Here is an 18,238-nt window from a genome sequence, read left to right on the forward strand (position 1 = left end):
TATCTGGTTATTCACTTTCTTCAAATGTTTCGATATACATAACTCAGGTGGTTCCTCCGACACGTAATTTTAGCTATGCAAATCTCCGCCAATCTTTCGCTAATTGGAGCGGCAGCAAACGTGACGCGTAGTTATGACGTCCGTTAAATTCAGACCAGAGTTAATAATTAGCGAGGCACTTGCAGTAGTGGTAAACATCAATAAGTAAATGTCGCCGCGCTAACAAAATTTAATGGTATAAAAACAACGGTAAATAGGGAAAAAGTTATTCTTATACGACGTGCCACGTAATTCCTAATATTTGATCGATTTCTCGTGGCAAACCACTGTCAAAATTGTAGGCACATGCACGCGATATCGAAGTAGGGGAGACCGGGGCTAGTTGATACGTTTTGTTTGAATTAATTACTTGATAAAAATATGCTAAAATATACTTTGGTCCTTCCTCTTTAATATGTTGTAAATGAAAAGTTGAGAAAATACATACAAACTGAATGAAAAAATATTATTTGGACGAAAGTAAAATGTACCCCACTGTGGGGCTAGTTGATGCGTTATTCTGTTTTCGATTTTTTTCATTTTGTATTTGAACTAATTACTTAATAACAAATATGCCAAAATATACTTTGGTCCTTCCTCTTCAATATATAGTAAGCAGAAACTTGAGAAAATACATACAAAATGAATGAAAAAATATTATTTGGACGAAGGTAAAATGTACCCCACTGTGGGGCTAGTTGATGCGTTAATCTTTTCTTTGTTTTTTTTTTCATTTTGTATTTGAATTAATTACTTAATAACAAATATGCCAAAATATACTTTGGTCCTTCCTCTTTAATATATAGTAAGCAGAAACTTGAGAAAATACATACAAAATGAATGAAAAAATGTTATTTTAACGATCAATTTGGATGTATCAAAACTATTTACTCTTTCTCTATAAATGAAAACAGTTTAAAAAAGATTGTTAACGTCAATGTACACACACGTACACTGGATCGTAGGAAAGAATTGGACAACAATCTTCACATATCTGGCTCAAATGGAGCTACATATATACACTGTCGAGATAATTCGTCTGTATCAACTTGCCCCTGTATCAACTAGCCCCGGTCTCCTCTACTTTACAGCGACAAAAGAAATACGATTCACCTGTGTGAAATTTTAGAACCACACAGCACTTGAAACATCCAAAACGCCAAGTTCGTGTTCACCCTAGGAAAAAATGAGCACTATCTATCTATTTATATATCCATCTATCCATCGATCTATCTATATGTATAAAATCGTTATATCACTCACTAATTCATCAACGTTCAGCCCAAACCACTGACCCTAGAAACATGGAAGTGGGAGGTTGGGTATATATTTTGTACGATGTAGGTGCTCGATAAAACGGGATTTTCTGAAATTCCTTTTCCAAGGGCGCGAAAAGGGGTAAAATGTATTTTCTCCCTCCAATTAATAGAAAAGAAGTATCATATTCCTCGGTCCCTCTTCCATCTGTAATTTCTAACAATCCTGGAACAATGAGAAACTTTGATTTTTATTTCTAGGTTTATGAGGGGTATGATCGGGTAACTCTCATTTTCATTACCCCATCATGCCCCTTCTCGTCTCACTGCAATCATATGAACACTGCCCGAAACATTATTTACAAAAGTATATAATAACATACGTACCTTACAGCCAGCTAAATGCTGCCTCAGAGACACATACATGTACCGGAGATCTTCTATATTATTACGTCACTGTCACGGGTGCTAAAAATAAGGAAAAAGTAAGAATGTCCCAATAAATTATAAATTCTGATGTAACTTCGTCACGCGTCCACATGTTTCATTGATTCGCTGCTCACTGACGGCGCTGATAGCCACGCATCTAACGCGTATGCTCAATTTTAATTAGTGCGTTTGTATCACGAGATATGGAGGGTACCACGTCTTGCCCCACCCTCCCCTACATGTACGTATATTTTTCTAACTGAACGAAATTAAATAATTATCGAAATTTACTTAATGAGATACCCGCTTCTGTTTCTCATAAACGAGCTTGTCAATATTGCGTGCGATACTCGAAGCTGCTACTCTAATGCAATTATGTAATCGTTCATCATCGAGTCGATTGCGACGATCACTTTTTAAAATTTCCATTCTCGAGAATAGTTGCTCACACACAAATTATAATTGTTTACCAGTTAATTTACAGGAAATATTTTTTTATATTGATGAATTTTGATAAGATTCTGATTTTAAAGATATATATATATATATGGTATATTTTTGGGTTATCTATTTTATTTAAGTGGAATAACTAGTTTCTTGAGTATTATTTATTTTTTTGCTTCTATATATTTTTTAAATATTTTCTTTAAATTAATGACATTAGAAGGGGATGATTATATCCTTTTTTTCGGCGCAAAATTCATTCCGATATATTTTACAGTTCAAAAGATATTGCACGCAAATGTTCCGGCGGGCCGTGGGTTGCTCGTCATTCCCCTAAAGCAGCAACGGAGCGTTAAATGAACGAGGCGTAGTCGCGGGTCTTTGCAATTAGCATTTGCCATATCGCTGTTACTCCTAAGTCCTAAGGCTTCGTCGATCAGCATCCTTTCACTTACGTCACATTGGCCATTTTTTACCGTGCAATTTACCCCGCTGTCGCAATCATCGTGAAAAACGCGCCATCCTGTGGAAGGAAAAGCAGCTGTACCCAAGTTCTGCAGTGTATTTCTTGGAACTTGTGTTACCATCGTATACAATTTAGACTCCGCAGTGTGTAGTCTGCAGGCGTTATATCGCCTGCAGAGACTAAGACCGCCTTGCGCTATAGATTCGGTAGGTGTAACTTTAAAATTGCTTTGTAACTCGTAAACCGGGGTTATGACTTAAGAACTGGCGTTGCTTCTTGCGCTGCCTAAATTATTCTGTAAATGGATTACTGCGACGTAGATACGAGTCCCCGAAGTGACTTTATTATTGGGCTTTATTGCATTTAATTGATTCGCCTGTAGCATACTTCAAAGATCTTTATGCACCGCGTAAAAGAATTAGATAGGTGACAATAACGAAGTGCTAATCTGCGATGGTCGCCATAGTCGCCCGATTTCAATCCAATCGCGAAATTATGGGACGGATTGTAGGCGTAGCAGAATAATTAACGGAAACAGTGTATGTACAATAACTGCTGTAAATGTACTGCATGAATTTTAAGGCAGAAATGGAAACGAAGATTGTTAAGATTGTAATGTAATTCAGTGTAATGCATCATCGCATAGTGGGGAAATTTCGTGATTTATTATGGCCAAAACCACAGAAATAAATTTTTCGATTCGACAAAATAAATGCGAATGCCATTGGAGGACTAATACGAGTATCAAATGCCACCAATTTTACTGTTAAATGTTTTAATACAAAGCTCGCATAGACTCGCAAATGTTTATGTTCGTGTGAGGCTAGACCGATCGCAAAGAATTAATCCAGATTTTCGAGTTGCTTCAAACACTTATATTGAAGCATCAAATCTCTATCGTTCGTAATTTTTGTAAGTGCTGTTTTTCGGATAATTTAGCTTCTCATATATAAGAAAACGTAGAAGTGCCGAATTTTATATATTAAAATTTTTTTTTGAGGTTTTGACCACGAAAATGGATATAGTTCTTCAATTGACATTTGTACTAAATTTGTAGAATTCAAAATTTTCATTTCTGTAGTTTTGGCTATATAATCGCAAAATTTCCCCACTGTGCATTGATATTAAAAAAAGTAGATCTACATGCTCGCTTTGATTTCAAAGCAAACACTTAAGTACTCTCGGACGATACTTTCGACGGTTTCCAGAGAATGCCGACGCAAAAGCACGCCAAAGCCGTGCACAGGGTGGAAATTCCTCGGCGTGGCGACACGCCGACTCCACTCAAAGTCTCATAATTTCTGAACAGTATTGTACAGGTGGAACAGAGCCCATTACATAGACTTATTTGCAGGGGCAGATTTAGAGATTTGGCGACCCCAAGGCAAATATTTTAATCTAAAAGAGTTGTGGCAATTTTAAAATTAATTCAATATGGCAACTCGAATATGACTTATTGCTAATATGCTACATGAAAAAAGAGAGAATTGTTTTTAAAATTATCTCAAGCCTCTGTGCTTAAACCTTTTTCATTTTTTTTTGCCCAAAATTTGCCGCCCTAAACAGCCTATTTACCCTAAATTCAAATCCACCCCCGCTTATTTCAGTTCCCCAGATTTTTCCTCGTGGAGGAAATTCAGAATTCTCATTGCAAATTCGTTCTTTTCATCATTAATTTAATTAAAAACATTGTTGCATGCCCAAAATTTCGACCACCCTTCTTGGCACAGTCTGTATATAAAAATCAAACTGGAAGCAGGTATTCCTGAATTTCGTTTTCGTTTCGTTTCTGCAGTTCCATAACATTTTTATTCCACCGTGGTTAGTTCCAGCCTCATTAAAGCATACGACGTACACGCCAGTCAAACATTGACATTCAATTTCGTTGGAAACCATCAAATGTTTGTTCTTGCCGGGGGTTGCCAGTCGATTGCTTCTTACGCCGTCGAACAGTGGTAAATCTAAGCAGTAAGGGGGCTCGAGAGCGAATCGAGTGACGGGCACGTTTCGGAGTTTCCTAAAGGGCGCTCGATTTTTCGAGTAACGGGCAAACGTTCAGACTCACGTCCGTACGCTGCGAGATCTCTGCGAGAGAAACCTCGCGATACGATCAGAATATCAATACGAATTCGCCGTGGGCTATTCGGTTAGGGAGTTTCAACGGGAAACGATCGGTTTGTTTTTTAACGTTGAAAAATCGACGGGTCCGGTGTATCTGTTTCATCGAAACCATGGTGAAACAGAACCACCAGTCTCGCTCCACTGTATACAACGGTACGCCCCTTTTTGTTCTCCACGTTGCATTATCCCGCGAGACTGTACAGCAATTTCCTTTATACTGGCGCAAACGACTCTTGGCTGGAACGTTAAACAAGTTGGGTGTGACTAGAAGTTGGAATCACTGTTGAATATTAATCCACTTAATTCTGTATATTGGCTGTACTTATAGTTAAGGCCATGCAAATTAAAGTTTACATGCTGCAGGGTGCTCAATTTCAATTAATTCTGTTTGGTAAATTAAGGACGGAGGTGAATGTTTAGGCATATCGAGCAGCAGCGAGGTCTGCACTGCGCATGCGCAACAGTAGGTGGCGCCACAAGTCGAATTCTTTGGGAATAGATGATTAGATTTGAGGTTAGGCTCCAGGATCGTGGCATTATAACGAAAGACCTCACATGAATTTCTATTTCCCATCCACTTCTCCTGAATTAAATTACTTAATTCAATTTTTGGAACACTAACGGCGCCATTGGTTTCTTCAAACAAACGATGACGTAGTTTGTCTGAAGTTAGCAAAATGGGAAGTGGGTATGCAGGGTGTTTATAAAAATGTGACCCGTGTTTTACGAAATATAAAGATGCTTATAACTGCAAAACTATACCAACTTTTTTATTATTCTGGTGAGTGGAACCGATCCTGAAAGAATGGCCTACATATTTATAAACACGAAGAAACGTTTCTGTTTCTAAAGCTTTAGCAGGTATTTAATATATCGTATTATATTATTTTCCGTAATAAGTCCAGGCGAATAGAGCTCCAACCTTCTTTACGCCCCGAGCAGAGTCGATCGATGGGCGTTAGGTTGTACAGAAATCACGAAAGTGCCACTGCACCTCGTTATGATTCTCATTCGTGCAAGTTTACTCGAAGTACGTGCATGCGAATTACCGATCGCATGTACATCTAATTGAACGGAATGTAGGCGAGAATTAAAGACGTTGCCAATCTTTTACTCCACCGCGACGCTGTAGATAAATTCCCTTGGGCACGTTTTTCCTGTCTCTCACGAGACTTTTCTGTGGTGGGGCGAGGGAGTTGACACATACGTAATTGTGCCCATAAAAATAATACCGGCCATGCAATCGAATCAAGTTGCCGGATGCGGGGTCACTGCGCCTAAATTGCGCCCGTGGTCTTCCTCTTCTCTGACTCAATTTCCGCGCTAGCCTCGAGGTTGTGCCCGCAGTTTTCACGAGGGTCGAAGTCCGATATTCAGCTTGAATTGTGTAAGGAACGCTTTATCGAAGCGACAATTGGCGCAGATAGTCTAGCTTCCAGGGTGAATGCATAGGAAATAGCAGGAGAAATTGGTTTATTTTAATATTAATATAAAATGTGGAAGTTTTCTTTTCCGAGGAAGAAAACCGCTATCTGGGATAATAGTCCACCGTAGATTATTAAATTTCATTCCCCAGGTCGAAGTAAATATTCAATTTCTTGGAAAATTCTGCCAAAATTTTTCATCGGAAAGGCAATTAATAAAAGACAGAATCGAATTAAAAAATAAAAACCTCTAAAAGAAGGGTACAGGTGAAGCGATCGCGTTAAAGTTCGATTTTTCTGGAAAATATTATCGAAATCGTTCTTTCAACGATGCAGTTCGTTAGTTTAGATGTAGAAGAGATTTTCCCATGCATTAATTTCGTATGCCCACCCTTCAGAATCGAATTAAAAAATAAAAACCTCGAAAAGAAGGGTACAGGTGAAGCGATCGCGTTAAAGTTCGATTTTTCTGGAAAATATTATCGAAATCGTTCTTTCAACGATGCAGTCCGTTAGTTTAGATGTAGAAGAGATTTGCCCATGCATTAATTTCGTATGCCCACCCTCCAGAATCGAATTAAGAAATAAAAACCTCGAAAAGAAGGGTACAGGTGAAGCGATCGCGTTAAAGTTCGATTTTTCTGGAAAATATTATCGAAATCGTTCTTTCAACGATGCAGTTCGTTAGTTCAGATGTAGAAGAGATTTGCCCATGCATTAATTTCGTATGCCCACCCTCCAGAATCGAATTAAAAAATAAAAACCTCGAAAAGAAGGGTACAGGTGAAGCGATCGCGTTAAAGTTCGATTTTTCTGGAAAGTATTATCGAAATCGTTCTTTCAACGATGCAGTTCGTTAGTTTAGATGTAGAAGAGATTTTCTCATGCATTAATTTCGTATGCCCACCCTCCAGAATCGAATTAAAAAATAAAAACCTCGAAAAGAAGGGTACAGGTGAAGCGATCGCGTTAAAGTTCGATTTTTCTGGAAAATATTATCGAAATCGTTCTTTCAACGATGCAGTCCGTTAGTTCAGATGTAGAAGAGATTTGCCCATGCATTAATTTCGTATGCCCACCCTCCAGAATTTAAATGAAAAATAAAAACCTCGAAAAGAAGGGTACAGGTGAAGCGATCGCGTTAAAGTTCGATTTTTCTGGAAAATATTATCGAAATCGTTCTTTCAACAATGCAGTTCGTTAGTTTAGATGTAGAAGAGATTTTCCCATGCATTAATTTCGTATGCCCACCCTCCAGAATCGAATTAAAAAATAAAAACCTCGAAAAGAAGGGTACAGCTGAAGCGATCGCGTTAAAGTTCGATTTTTCTGGAAAATATTATCGAAATCGTTCTTTCAACGATGCAGTTCGTTACTTCAGATGTAGAAGAGATTTGCCCATGCATTAATTTCGTATGCCCACCCTCCAGAATCGAATTATTAATAAAGATAGCCAAGATGTGCGTCGTTGGAAAGAATTCGAGGGTATCGCAGACATCTGTTTACGTTTCGGCAGTGGCACTCGGGGCTGCGACCCTTTAGGGTATCAGCGCTGCGTGTCGTCATCGAACGTGCCGAAACGTAAACAGATGTCTGCGATACCCTCGAATTGTTTCCAACGACGCACGAAAGTCAGTCGGTCTACAGAGTTCGGACGCAACTCTTGCAAGACCGTGCATTCATTTACGGTTTGTGAAGTAACTGTGAGATTATATTATTTTCCGTTGTGCGATATCATTGCGGTAATTAGTGAAAAATGACTAGAAAACCACTGATACACTCTGGTATTATTCTGCACATGCTGCAGATGTGTGAAAAGTGTGAAGTATTCGATGAGCGATACAAATTGAAGTGTCGTTCGAATAAAGTGAGAAAGAAGTGTGTGCAACATTTCTTGGATAACATGTCACCAAACACCTTTAACCTTTACGGTAAGAACAATCGATTTTGATAATTCATTCGGAAAAAAAACGAACAGAAAGGTATTCGGTTCAACGGGTACCGCACTTCTTGGCTATCTTTATTAATAATTCGATTCTGGAGGGTGGGCATACGAAATTAATGCACGGGCAAATCTCTTCTACATCTAAACTAACGAACTGCATCGTTGAAAGAACGAATTCGATAATATTTTCCAGAAAAATCGAACTTTAACGCGATCGCTTCAACTGTGATTAAGATAAACTTTTTATTTTGTTCATAACTTTTTTCTGGAGGGTGGGCAAAAAAAATTGTTTATAGGCAAACTTGGGCAAACGATGGACAATCATTTCCCACCGTCAAATCATTAAAATGTTTTCATGGGGGTGCTGATGAAAATTTTTTTTTCGCCATAATTTTTTTTTGAAGGGTGGGCAAACGTGGGCAAACGATGGACAAACGAATGCCGTTGAGTTTTTCCAAAAATTCGAATTTGGGGGTGCTATCTTCACAGACCTCGTATCGTGTACACCAAACCGAGCCCGTAACGAGAAAATAATATATTTCGATGCCTGTTGCTTGTTTCTGCATCAACTGATTTCGATGAAATTTCAGTATGTACACAACTTACTTAAATCTGCAAAGGCATTTTTTTTAAATTTTCATTGCTGCCTCAGATAAAAAAAGTTGATAGAAACGACCTGTGCTATTTTCTTCGCTATTCCGACTAATTGCATTTTTTTCAAAACTACGAAACACCACCTAATAGTAGTGGTGGAGAATTATCTTTAGTATATCGATAATTATCGATAGTTTTCAATATCGAAAGCTATCGATATTTTTCAAAATCGAAAGCTATTGATATTTTTCAAAGAACTTCAACCGTTGTCAGAGTTATGCAATAAATATCTCTGTATTCCGGCTACTTTCGCAGAGTATGAAAGAATCTTTAGTAAAACTCAACAAATAATTCCCGGGGGGGGGGGGGGGGGTCCAGAATAAAAGCAAAAAATGTTGACAATCGTTTTTTAAATAAAAATCAAAGGCCATTTTCGTACACTACTCTTTAAAAAAAAAAACACTTCCTATATTCTTCATTTTTAATTATTTTCTATTTGGCATTGAACATCATTTATATTCAACTGTTGCAAATTTTTCCAATAAAGATGACGATTATTATACGCTTGTAATATGTAGGTACATACATGATAGTGGATTTATGTTACGGAAACAATCGATAATTATCGATAGTAGGGATCAAACTACCGACTACTATCGACCACCATCAATATTCACCACCATCGATAATTCTCCACCACTACCTAATATACTAATCCTTCTAACTTCTCAAGAACGCTGAAATTGTTTGGACCAATTGTAAAAAAAAGTTATTCTATTGTAAATCCTGTCCGAATACTTTTGTTCCTACTGTAGGTGTACTGAGCAATAGCGAGATTCCCAATGCGCGTGCCCAAACAAGCGACGAAAAGTGGGTGGAGCTATCCTTCCCTTGCACTCCACGTTCAGAATTCCGCGGGAATACCGATTATTTCCTCCTACAAACCCCACCATTGCTCGATATAAGTATAACGACGCGAAGCTTCTTATAGAGAAAGAATTCCGTATGAAATACGATCGATCCTAGAATTAAAAGCTAATGGATTAGGCGAGTGGCATTAATATCGATAAAACTCGCCGTATGTAACCGCGTATAGGGATTACTCGTACCAATGGACAAATTCCCAGGACGAGTAATCATTTAATATTTGTCCAGTTTCTCTATCGATGCGGAATGATTTATCGTCCAAGTATTGGAAACACTATCGCCTCTTTCGCTCTCTGCAATAAAGCTGCGTTAAATGCGGGAGAAGTTTAATACCGATCGAAAAGATTGGGATGATTGTTATTAGCAGTTATTACTAGTATTAATTGTCATTAGTGGTTTTCACTGTTCCTTCCTTATGATTATACTCTACTGCTATTACCTCTGGAGGCTTTATCTTCATTGGCAAAGTTTTGATCACGACATATTGCAATCGCATAGGAGAATTTCGCCAAGATTTATCTCCGTGATCTATGAAACGCCGTCATTAATGCTCCGCCATTCCTTATCTATGCTTTCTTATTCCGCTCCGTTTTTAGCCGGCGTTTATTCGTTTTTGCTTGAACGCCATCAAGATATCGTTAATCAGCGGCAGTTAGAATTAAATTCAGTAATAAATAATATCTCAGTTTACAATATTTAATTGGCATAAATATTCACAGATAAATAGAACGAAAGAAGACTCTGTTTAATTAAATTTTGTACCTTTAGAACGATTCCGTACTAATGTAAAATATAATTCGCATCATAAAATATTTTATCTACTTTATCTTAATAAATAGAATTATGCTATGCATAAATAATTATATAACAAATTTTATAATACACGTGTACACGATCAAAGAACGATCGCCTAAGGTTGCCTTCAATTTTTACTAATTCATTTCTTTTTGCAATATAAGTCATCCCCTCCACTAATCTTTACTCTTCCTGGCTCAGTCCTTCGCTTTAGCAATTCATGACGAACCAGGGGCTATAAACTTAATAGTAGGTATTATCAAAATGGAGACGACGGTCTTAACGTTTTCCTTCTCGGTATCTCCGTATTATTCTCGTTGTACGCGACATTCGCGGATTAACAAAGCCCGCTAAGGACGTTGCCAGCGAGAACAATAGGCGCCGGATTAACGGGCTTCGATGCAGGGCGTCCCGCCTCCCTCGCATTAGCAGACGATCAACCGGTGTAAAGAGTAATTAACTATTTTTATTTCCTCGCTTTTACGGACTCTCTCTAACTTACAAAATGCGCGTGTCTTTTTTACTCTGGATTACATTAGAAAATACAAATTGTACTGCGACGAATGCTGCATGTCCGTTCAAAATGTAACGAGCGCCAATTTTAATTTACAAGGGAAGACCCCGAAGCCGAAAATTTAAAAAATCCTGAGACTTTGTGAATAAGTAGGGGATTTCCTTCTGATTACAACGAAATTTTGGTTTGCTGCCCAAATTCACTCGAAGGGGGTGAAATTAACCCCCGAAAATTCGGCTATTTTCCGATTTTGTGTTATAACTCGCGAACTGTAAGAGATAGAATAAAAGTCTCGAGACAAAAGTTACTTCTTTCAATTAGGTCTATCATTTGGCGAAGAAGTTATTTTACAGTTCACGAGTTGTAACACAAAATCGATAAATAACCGGATTTTCAGGGGTTAATTACACCCCCTTAGAGTGAATTTGGGCAGCAAACAAAAATTGCGATGTAATCGGGGGGAAATTCCCTATATATTCACAAAGTTTCAGAATCTTTTGAATTTCCGGGTTCGGGATGTTCCCTTTTTAGTCCAACCCAGATCTAACCACTGTTTGTGTATTCAAGTATTTAATATTTAAATTGGGGAATTGCTTTGTACTGAAATCTCACTGAGTTCAAAATAGGAATGTAACGCGTACAATGTTATTGTTGGAAAATTCGACTCCCATCTCGTGCTATTTTCAGGATATTAAATGTTAAAATTTTGAAACATGTAGTGGAATGGGTCGTTGATATTTAAACGACATTTTCGGGTAGCCTTATTTTTGAAAACAATTTTAACACTGAGACAATGCTTCTGTCAGAATTCTATGTATGTACAATTACGTTGTAATTTTCGTTGTTGGTAAAAATAACAATATTCGAAGTTAAATCTTTGGCTTCTAATTTCACACTAGTTCTAACCTCGGATCGATGTAAAAATAATACCAGTTAATTTTCAGAATTTTTTAAACCTCCTCATTTCAGCCTTCGTAGAAATTTACTGAAGTCAACATTGATATTCACTTTCCTTCAATTTTTTAAAAGAAGTAGTACTAAAAGTCTAACCGTGTTCTTTCTATATCTTTGTATCGCTTCTCTTCTTTTCGTTTTATTCTAATTAACGCCTGCAACGTGACACAAGTGCATACCCCCGCTGACCCACTGAAAGGAAAAAAAAAACACGTGCCTATGTTAATTTTTCATTAAAAACAGTGACTTTGAGGAAAAGATTTGGAATTTCCAAATCAACCTGGCCTCGTCCATATTTCCAGGGATGGTACTTTCAATTAAAAATCTACATTAATTCCTTCGGACCATATATTTTAATAATATGAAGTGACTTGGAGAGAGTAAAAAATCAACCGAAGCTTTCAGCCTGTTCCCAATTTTCACTGAAAAATCTCTCGACATCTTCCGTGAAAATAATTCGTATCACATTCTGCGCTCGTTATTTAATCTTCCCGGCCAGTGGAAATGCAAAAATGGTCAATATTCTTTGTATTAATCGTAGAACGAAAGTTTTAGTTCACCGTAACGCTACGAAGAGAGTAAAACACGTCTAGACGCATGCGGACAGTGTATTGATTACTTGCCAAAGTAAGAAAACAAAAACCAAAAACACTTGGAATTACGATGCTGGCAACAAGTACCGTTAATAAGCTGTAAGAAGAGAAGCAGAAATACAGATGGCACGATTTTCCGAAAACAATTATGATTATTACCAAAGCTTTCCCTGTGTAGACGAACGTGCTCTCGTTTATGTTCGTTTTTAAATCTGCTTTTTCCTCTTGTTTGGTTTCAGTGGCTGGGTTTAGGCATCATGGCGGTGGGTGTGTGGGCATGGACTGAAAAGGACACATTTAACAACTTGTCCCGCCTCACGAATGTTGCCCTCGATCCAGCATTTATTCTCATTCTAGTCGGTGAGTGGGGATTCGTGTTACGTTTTAATTCGTTTTAATTTTTAAAATCCATGTGTCCGCGCTGAAATCTGAATTTGTTCACGTGCTTCGAGAAAGTACGAAACCAAAGGCACTTGACCACTCCTTCAATTTTATATGATTTCTGGTCTGCGACTCGCGCAAAAAAAACATCGCTGTGAGTCATGCGAGTCGTGTGAGTCATTTTATATCAAAGCACGCTGGATTTAGTTCCATAACTACGAATATTTACAGATAATCCTGAGCTCTACTGCGAGAAATTTTGAAACGAACCCTCATTGAAATGTTACCACCCCTTTCATAGTTAGTATAATTTCGAAAATGTTATCTGAGCTTAATATTACAGAGTTGCCAGTGTTTGTGGATATTTGGTTAACGATCGATCCAAAATGCAACCTCTTTATAAAGATCTTTGCGAGTAACAATTTCGAAAAAAATCACATCTACTTACAAGGGAAGATCCCGAAGCCGAAAATTCAAAATATTCTGAAACTTTGTGAATATGTAGGTGCTTTCCTCCTGATTGCAACGCAAATTTTGTTTGCTGCCCAAATTCACTCGAAGCGGGTGGAATTAACCCCCGAAAATTCGGCTATTTTCCGATTTTGTGTTATAACTCGCGAAATGTAAGAGATAGAAAAGAAGTTTCGAGACAAAAATTACTTCTTTTAATTAGATCTGTCGTTTGGTAAACAAATTATTTTACAGTTCAGGAGTTATAATAGAAAATCGGGAAATAACCGGATTTTCAGGGGTTAATTACACCCCCTTAGAGTGAATTTAGACAGCGAACAAAAATTGCGATGTAATCGGGGGGAAATTCCCTACATATTCACGAGGTTTCAGAATTTTTTGAATTTCCAGGTTCGGGATGTTCGCTTGTTAGTATCCAACATTATATTTCCATCTCTAAATCAAGTAAAATTTATTTGGTCACATTTTTTACATTTTTAAATTAAAGACTTAACGATTACAGTGGGTTTTTTTAAAATAAATTGTTGGTTATAATAAGTGTGTATTTAATAGCAGTAGAAAATTCCCGAACAGAAAATATTGTGACCGAATTTATTGTTGACATTTCCTTTGTTTGCGTCTCCAATTACTAGTAACCTAATATAATCCCCAAATTTTCCAAAAGCAAGATGAAAATTAGGTGTCACGGTTCTCGGGAACCAGTACGGAAACAGAGGATAGAAATCCTGCATCGTTGTGAAATTTCGGCCATCGAACACAGGGCAGGTATCGCCGCACCTGTTTTGCTATCCGATTTTTCGCAAGATAGCAAATTAGAAATTAGTTCTTAAATAGGAACGTAATCCATTGAACTTAAGCTGATCGTCAGGTGTAAACTACATAGACTCTAGACTGTACGTACCATAGCACTCACTATGTACAAACTTTGCTCATAGTTAGTGGTCATTCATTAGCAGTAACTGTAACATAGTCTGGTTTTCGTCAGAGTACTTGTATAATCCAGTTTCAGCGGTAAGTTTTCAATGAACATAGTGGACTAAACCCATTCTCGCTAGTTCAGTTCATTTCGGACAGGCGTAGTTGGTACATCACCCGCGAATTCACTGAATAGACCAAACGATACCAAAGCTAATCATGGGTAGTAATGACTGACAAAAAATTATTATTTCGTATGTTCGTGTATGTACATAACAGAGTGGTGGATTTAAAGCTGTACATTTATGAATCAGTGATAATAACGAGAGCTGCTCAGCTTAACGAGAGAAGCATTACGGTGGAAGGTTTCTTAAGTAGAAACTTATGCATATTTTACAATGCTGGGCGGAATTGCGTAATTGGTACAATTTTAACGAATACAGTTTCCTATTTTTTCTATTTTTTAAAATTCGTTCTTCGAAGAAAGAAATCGTCATAGTTTCCATTCGTGGGAAAACCGAGCAGGGCTGGTCGTTTACATTAGAGATTGTACTTATTGTCTGAACGGTGAGTTAAATATGTAAATAAAGTTACTACGTATGTATCAAACGACAGCCTTTTCGTTAATCATCTCTCCAGATCATTTGTATATTATTTAACTCGCTTTAACGTGTCATTAATTTAATAATGAACAAAATATATGCTTCCACGAGAAGAATAAATGATTTTGAGGAATCAATGATAATAAAATGAGGAAAAGTGATCCTTCCACTTGCATGTTTCTCTGTTTATCACTTTGCTAAACTAGGTATATACAGGGTGTCCCAAAATTACGGAACAATCCGGAACATGCAATACACTGAAGCAAATAGTCATCGAAAAGTCCTTTACCGTTTTAAGATACGAGGCTTCGTTCTCGAAATATTAATGGTAGAACTTCCGGGCCGCGCAGTTTAAAGCCGAGACAGCTGAGCGCGGAGCAGCAACTGCTCCCACGCACTCGCAGGAGGCGCGCGTAGTTGCTGACCCACACAGACAGTAAGTAGAGCCGACCGGGCTGACTCATTTTCACGGTTTAAACTAGCTCTCCGCACGCAGCTGTCTCGGCTTTAAGCTGCGCGGCCCGGAACTTCATCCGTTAATATCTCGAGAACGAAGCCTGGGATCTCAAAATTGTAAAGGACATTTCGATGTCTTTTTGCACGAAGACTGCATGTTTCGGATTGCCCATTATTTTGGGACACCCTGTAGTTCCCTGAACTTCGGGCTTGGTTCTGTTTTGAAGCAAACGTTCGGAGATTGTTGGACAATACTTTCGAAAAAATCTTGCAGAGGATAGGAATCCCTCGGCGTGAAAACACGCCGGCGCCAGTCAGAGCGTTAAAGTTATAAAATAAGTCTTGAGCATTTTTCGTTATTATTGGTTCGTATGAGCAAACGGCGAGGAACACGTGTGTACTGTTTGAATATTCCACTCTATATACGAAGCGTAAGTATCTTAAAATTTCTTCTTGCTCCCATGTCGAGCAATTTTATGGCAGAGGTATTAACTAAAAGTAATTATCTAAAAGCGAGAACTGTCTAATATTGTCATGCATATAATCAGGCGTTTTGGTGATTGAACGTTACTTTAATAGCGGAGCAGCATGCTCTCGTCTTACAGTGTTTCCCTTTACAGGTACAGTAACATTTATCATTGGATTTACGGGGTGTGTCGGTGCACTCAGGGAAAATACGTGCCTCCTAGCAGCAGTAAGTACTTTGGAGTTCGATAAAGTCCTTGTGGATTATTTTAATTGCCTAATAACTTCTAAAACTTCAAACTTTAATCAAGTTTCCGTTTCATTAAGCATTAAGCGATACCTATGCGCCGAAGCATTCGTCTTCGCGCTGGCACAGAAATACAAAAGTCTCTTCCAACTTTCTTTTTGCATTGAAATGAAATTTCAAACTTGTGGGGGCGGGGGGTAGGGGGTAGTTAAGGAACAATGTGAATACCTTCTTTATAAACAGATAAATAAAAACAAGCTGACAGTAAATCTATTGTACGCTCGGTTCCATCGTCAGTGATGATTTCCCGCAAAATAAAGCCCCACTCGAAAAATTATTCTGCAATTTATATTTATTTTAATTCGTATCCACGATTGGCAATTAGATTTACTCGTACCAAACACAGGCTTGTAATTTAATTTTCCCTAAAAACGAAGCTTCGTACGAGAATTTTTATTGTAGATTTTTTAATTAGTTTACTGATTTTTTTCGAAGTAATACTTTTCCATGGTATTACCACCTATCGCAAATTATTTTGTTAACGTATTATAATATCTCATTTAAGCAAAGTCGGCATAGGGACTTTTTCAACTCTTCCACCCCGCGATGATTCGTTTTGAATCGAACATATCATTTTGAATTTCATTTATTAAAATTGAGATGCTTTAAAATACCGCCCTGTATCCATTTATTTCAGTATGCGATATTTCTGGCGTTACTACTTCTAATGGAGATGACAGCTGGCGTGTTAGGTTTCATCTTCAAAGATTGGGTACGTTGCGCACACACGTGAATTTCTTGCTGTACGTGTAACTATCATTTTCAATCGGCAATTTGGTCGTTTATTTAATGGAACTGTAGAATATAAAGTGCCTAAAAATCTGTGCGAGGAAAGTCAGATATATCATTTCAAATCAGCATTCGCGAACAGGGTAATCTGGTTTCCATTCATTTAATATTTCACTGCTTGGTCGTTAGTAACTTGCTGTCTGTGAATTCGTAAATACAATCTGTACCACTTCGTAACGTGGGTCGACAAGTTTTCAGACAGTCAGCTGTCCGTGACTGAAACAGCTAAAAATAATATTTTACTTCGATATGCAGATAAAGTCACAAGCCACTGGGGGCTTCCAAGCATTCATCATTCATTACAGGGAGGACCCTGACCAACAGAATCTCATCGATTGGATTCAAGAGGATTGGGTACGTATTATACTTCCCGCGCTGGAGTCATTGAAATTCTCCAATTACAATGAAAAGCTTGTCGACGAGCCAACTTTTAATTGCTTAAAAACACGCTGTTACAAGAGACATATTATTTTTACAAATACCTACTTCACAAACGTGATTCCTGTGGTCATTTTGTGCAAAGCGCACATCGTTCGTTGCCTACGGATTTTTGCAAAGTTTTCATAATACTGTATTCCTACACGACTTTAATCAAAGTGCAAATTAATATCGGAATTGGCAGAAATACATTGTTGTTTGCTTCACTGACGAATCAGAACTGCTGAAGGTAGGTCGGGAGGTCCTAAACCAGTGGCGAGACACAGGGCACTCCTCTCCATAACAAATGAAAAAGAATATTAGCATGTGCGGGGAACGCCCATAGGCGTTCGGTGACTATGGTTAAGAGATGCGACTAGAAGAGTCCCGCACGCGGCGTAGAAATTTGACTAAACATGTGCATCTCTCTGTAATGACTGAGGAAGAACACATTTGGTTTCTACATCACCTGAGTGGGTTACAGGTTCGCCACTCTATCTCTAGCGGCTACACTCCATGGGGACTAGAATTAAAAAATTACTTAATTATTTAATTAAAAACGTTAACATTTCGACTTTTAATCGCTGTAAAACTTCACTGTAAATCTAGTCCTCAAGAGTTCATATTTCCGGAACAAGAATACTAAATGAAATAAAGATTTATAATTTATATTTTGAACGGATATTAGTTCATTTAGATTTTTTCTTATTTATTTCGTTTTGTATAGATAGAGTATATTTACTTTTGTTATATTTTTGTAATTTCGTAAATATTAAATGAACTGAAAAACGTTAAAATAAGTATAAACATTTTTTACTGTTTTAATTATTTTCTTTTTGTAAAAATTCGAAAACCTCGTTTATCCGGTTTTTTTTGTTGTAATACTGGTATTCGAAAACCATTTTTTTTTTCAAAAGTCGGTTTTTGTGACTCA

At 37.7% G+C, this 18,238-nt stretch overlaps 1 protein-coding gene across 5 annotated transcripts in view; it reads left to right on the forward strand.

The window, feature by feature from the left end:
• The window catches only part of Tsp26a (Tetraspanin 26A), a 76,145-nt gene that overhangs the window by 34,984 nt on the left and 22,923 nt on the right, over window positions 1-18,238 (forward strand). For all 5 annotated transcript variants that reach the window (XM_076810057.1, XM_076810065.1, XM_076810047.1 and 2 more), the window contains 4 exons: window positions 12,741-12,861; window positions 15,947-16,020; window positions 16,736-16,810; window positions 17,143-17,241. In XM_076810057.1, the coding sequence (XP_076666172.1) occupies window positions 12,741-12,861; window positions 15,947-16,020; window positions 16,736-16,810; window positions 17,143-17,241 (369 nt within the window). The remainder of the gene's footprint in view (window positions 1-12,740; window positions 12,862-15,946; window positions 16,021-16,735; window positions 16,811-17,142; window positions 17,242-18,238) is intronic.

The sequence above is a fragment of the Andrena cerasifolii genome, chromosome 1, assembly GCF_050908995.1.
Source record: "Andrena cerasifolii isolate SP2316 chromosome 1, iyAndCera1_principal, whole genome shotgun sequence".
Taxonomy (NCBI): Eukaryota; Metazoa; Arthropoda; class Insecta; order Hymenoptera; family Andrenidae; genus Andrena; species Andrena cerasifolii.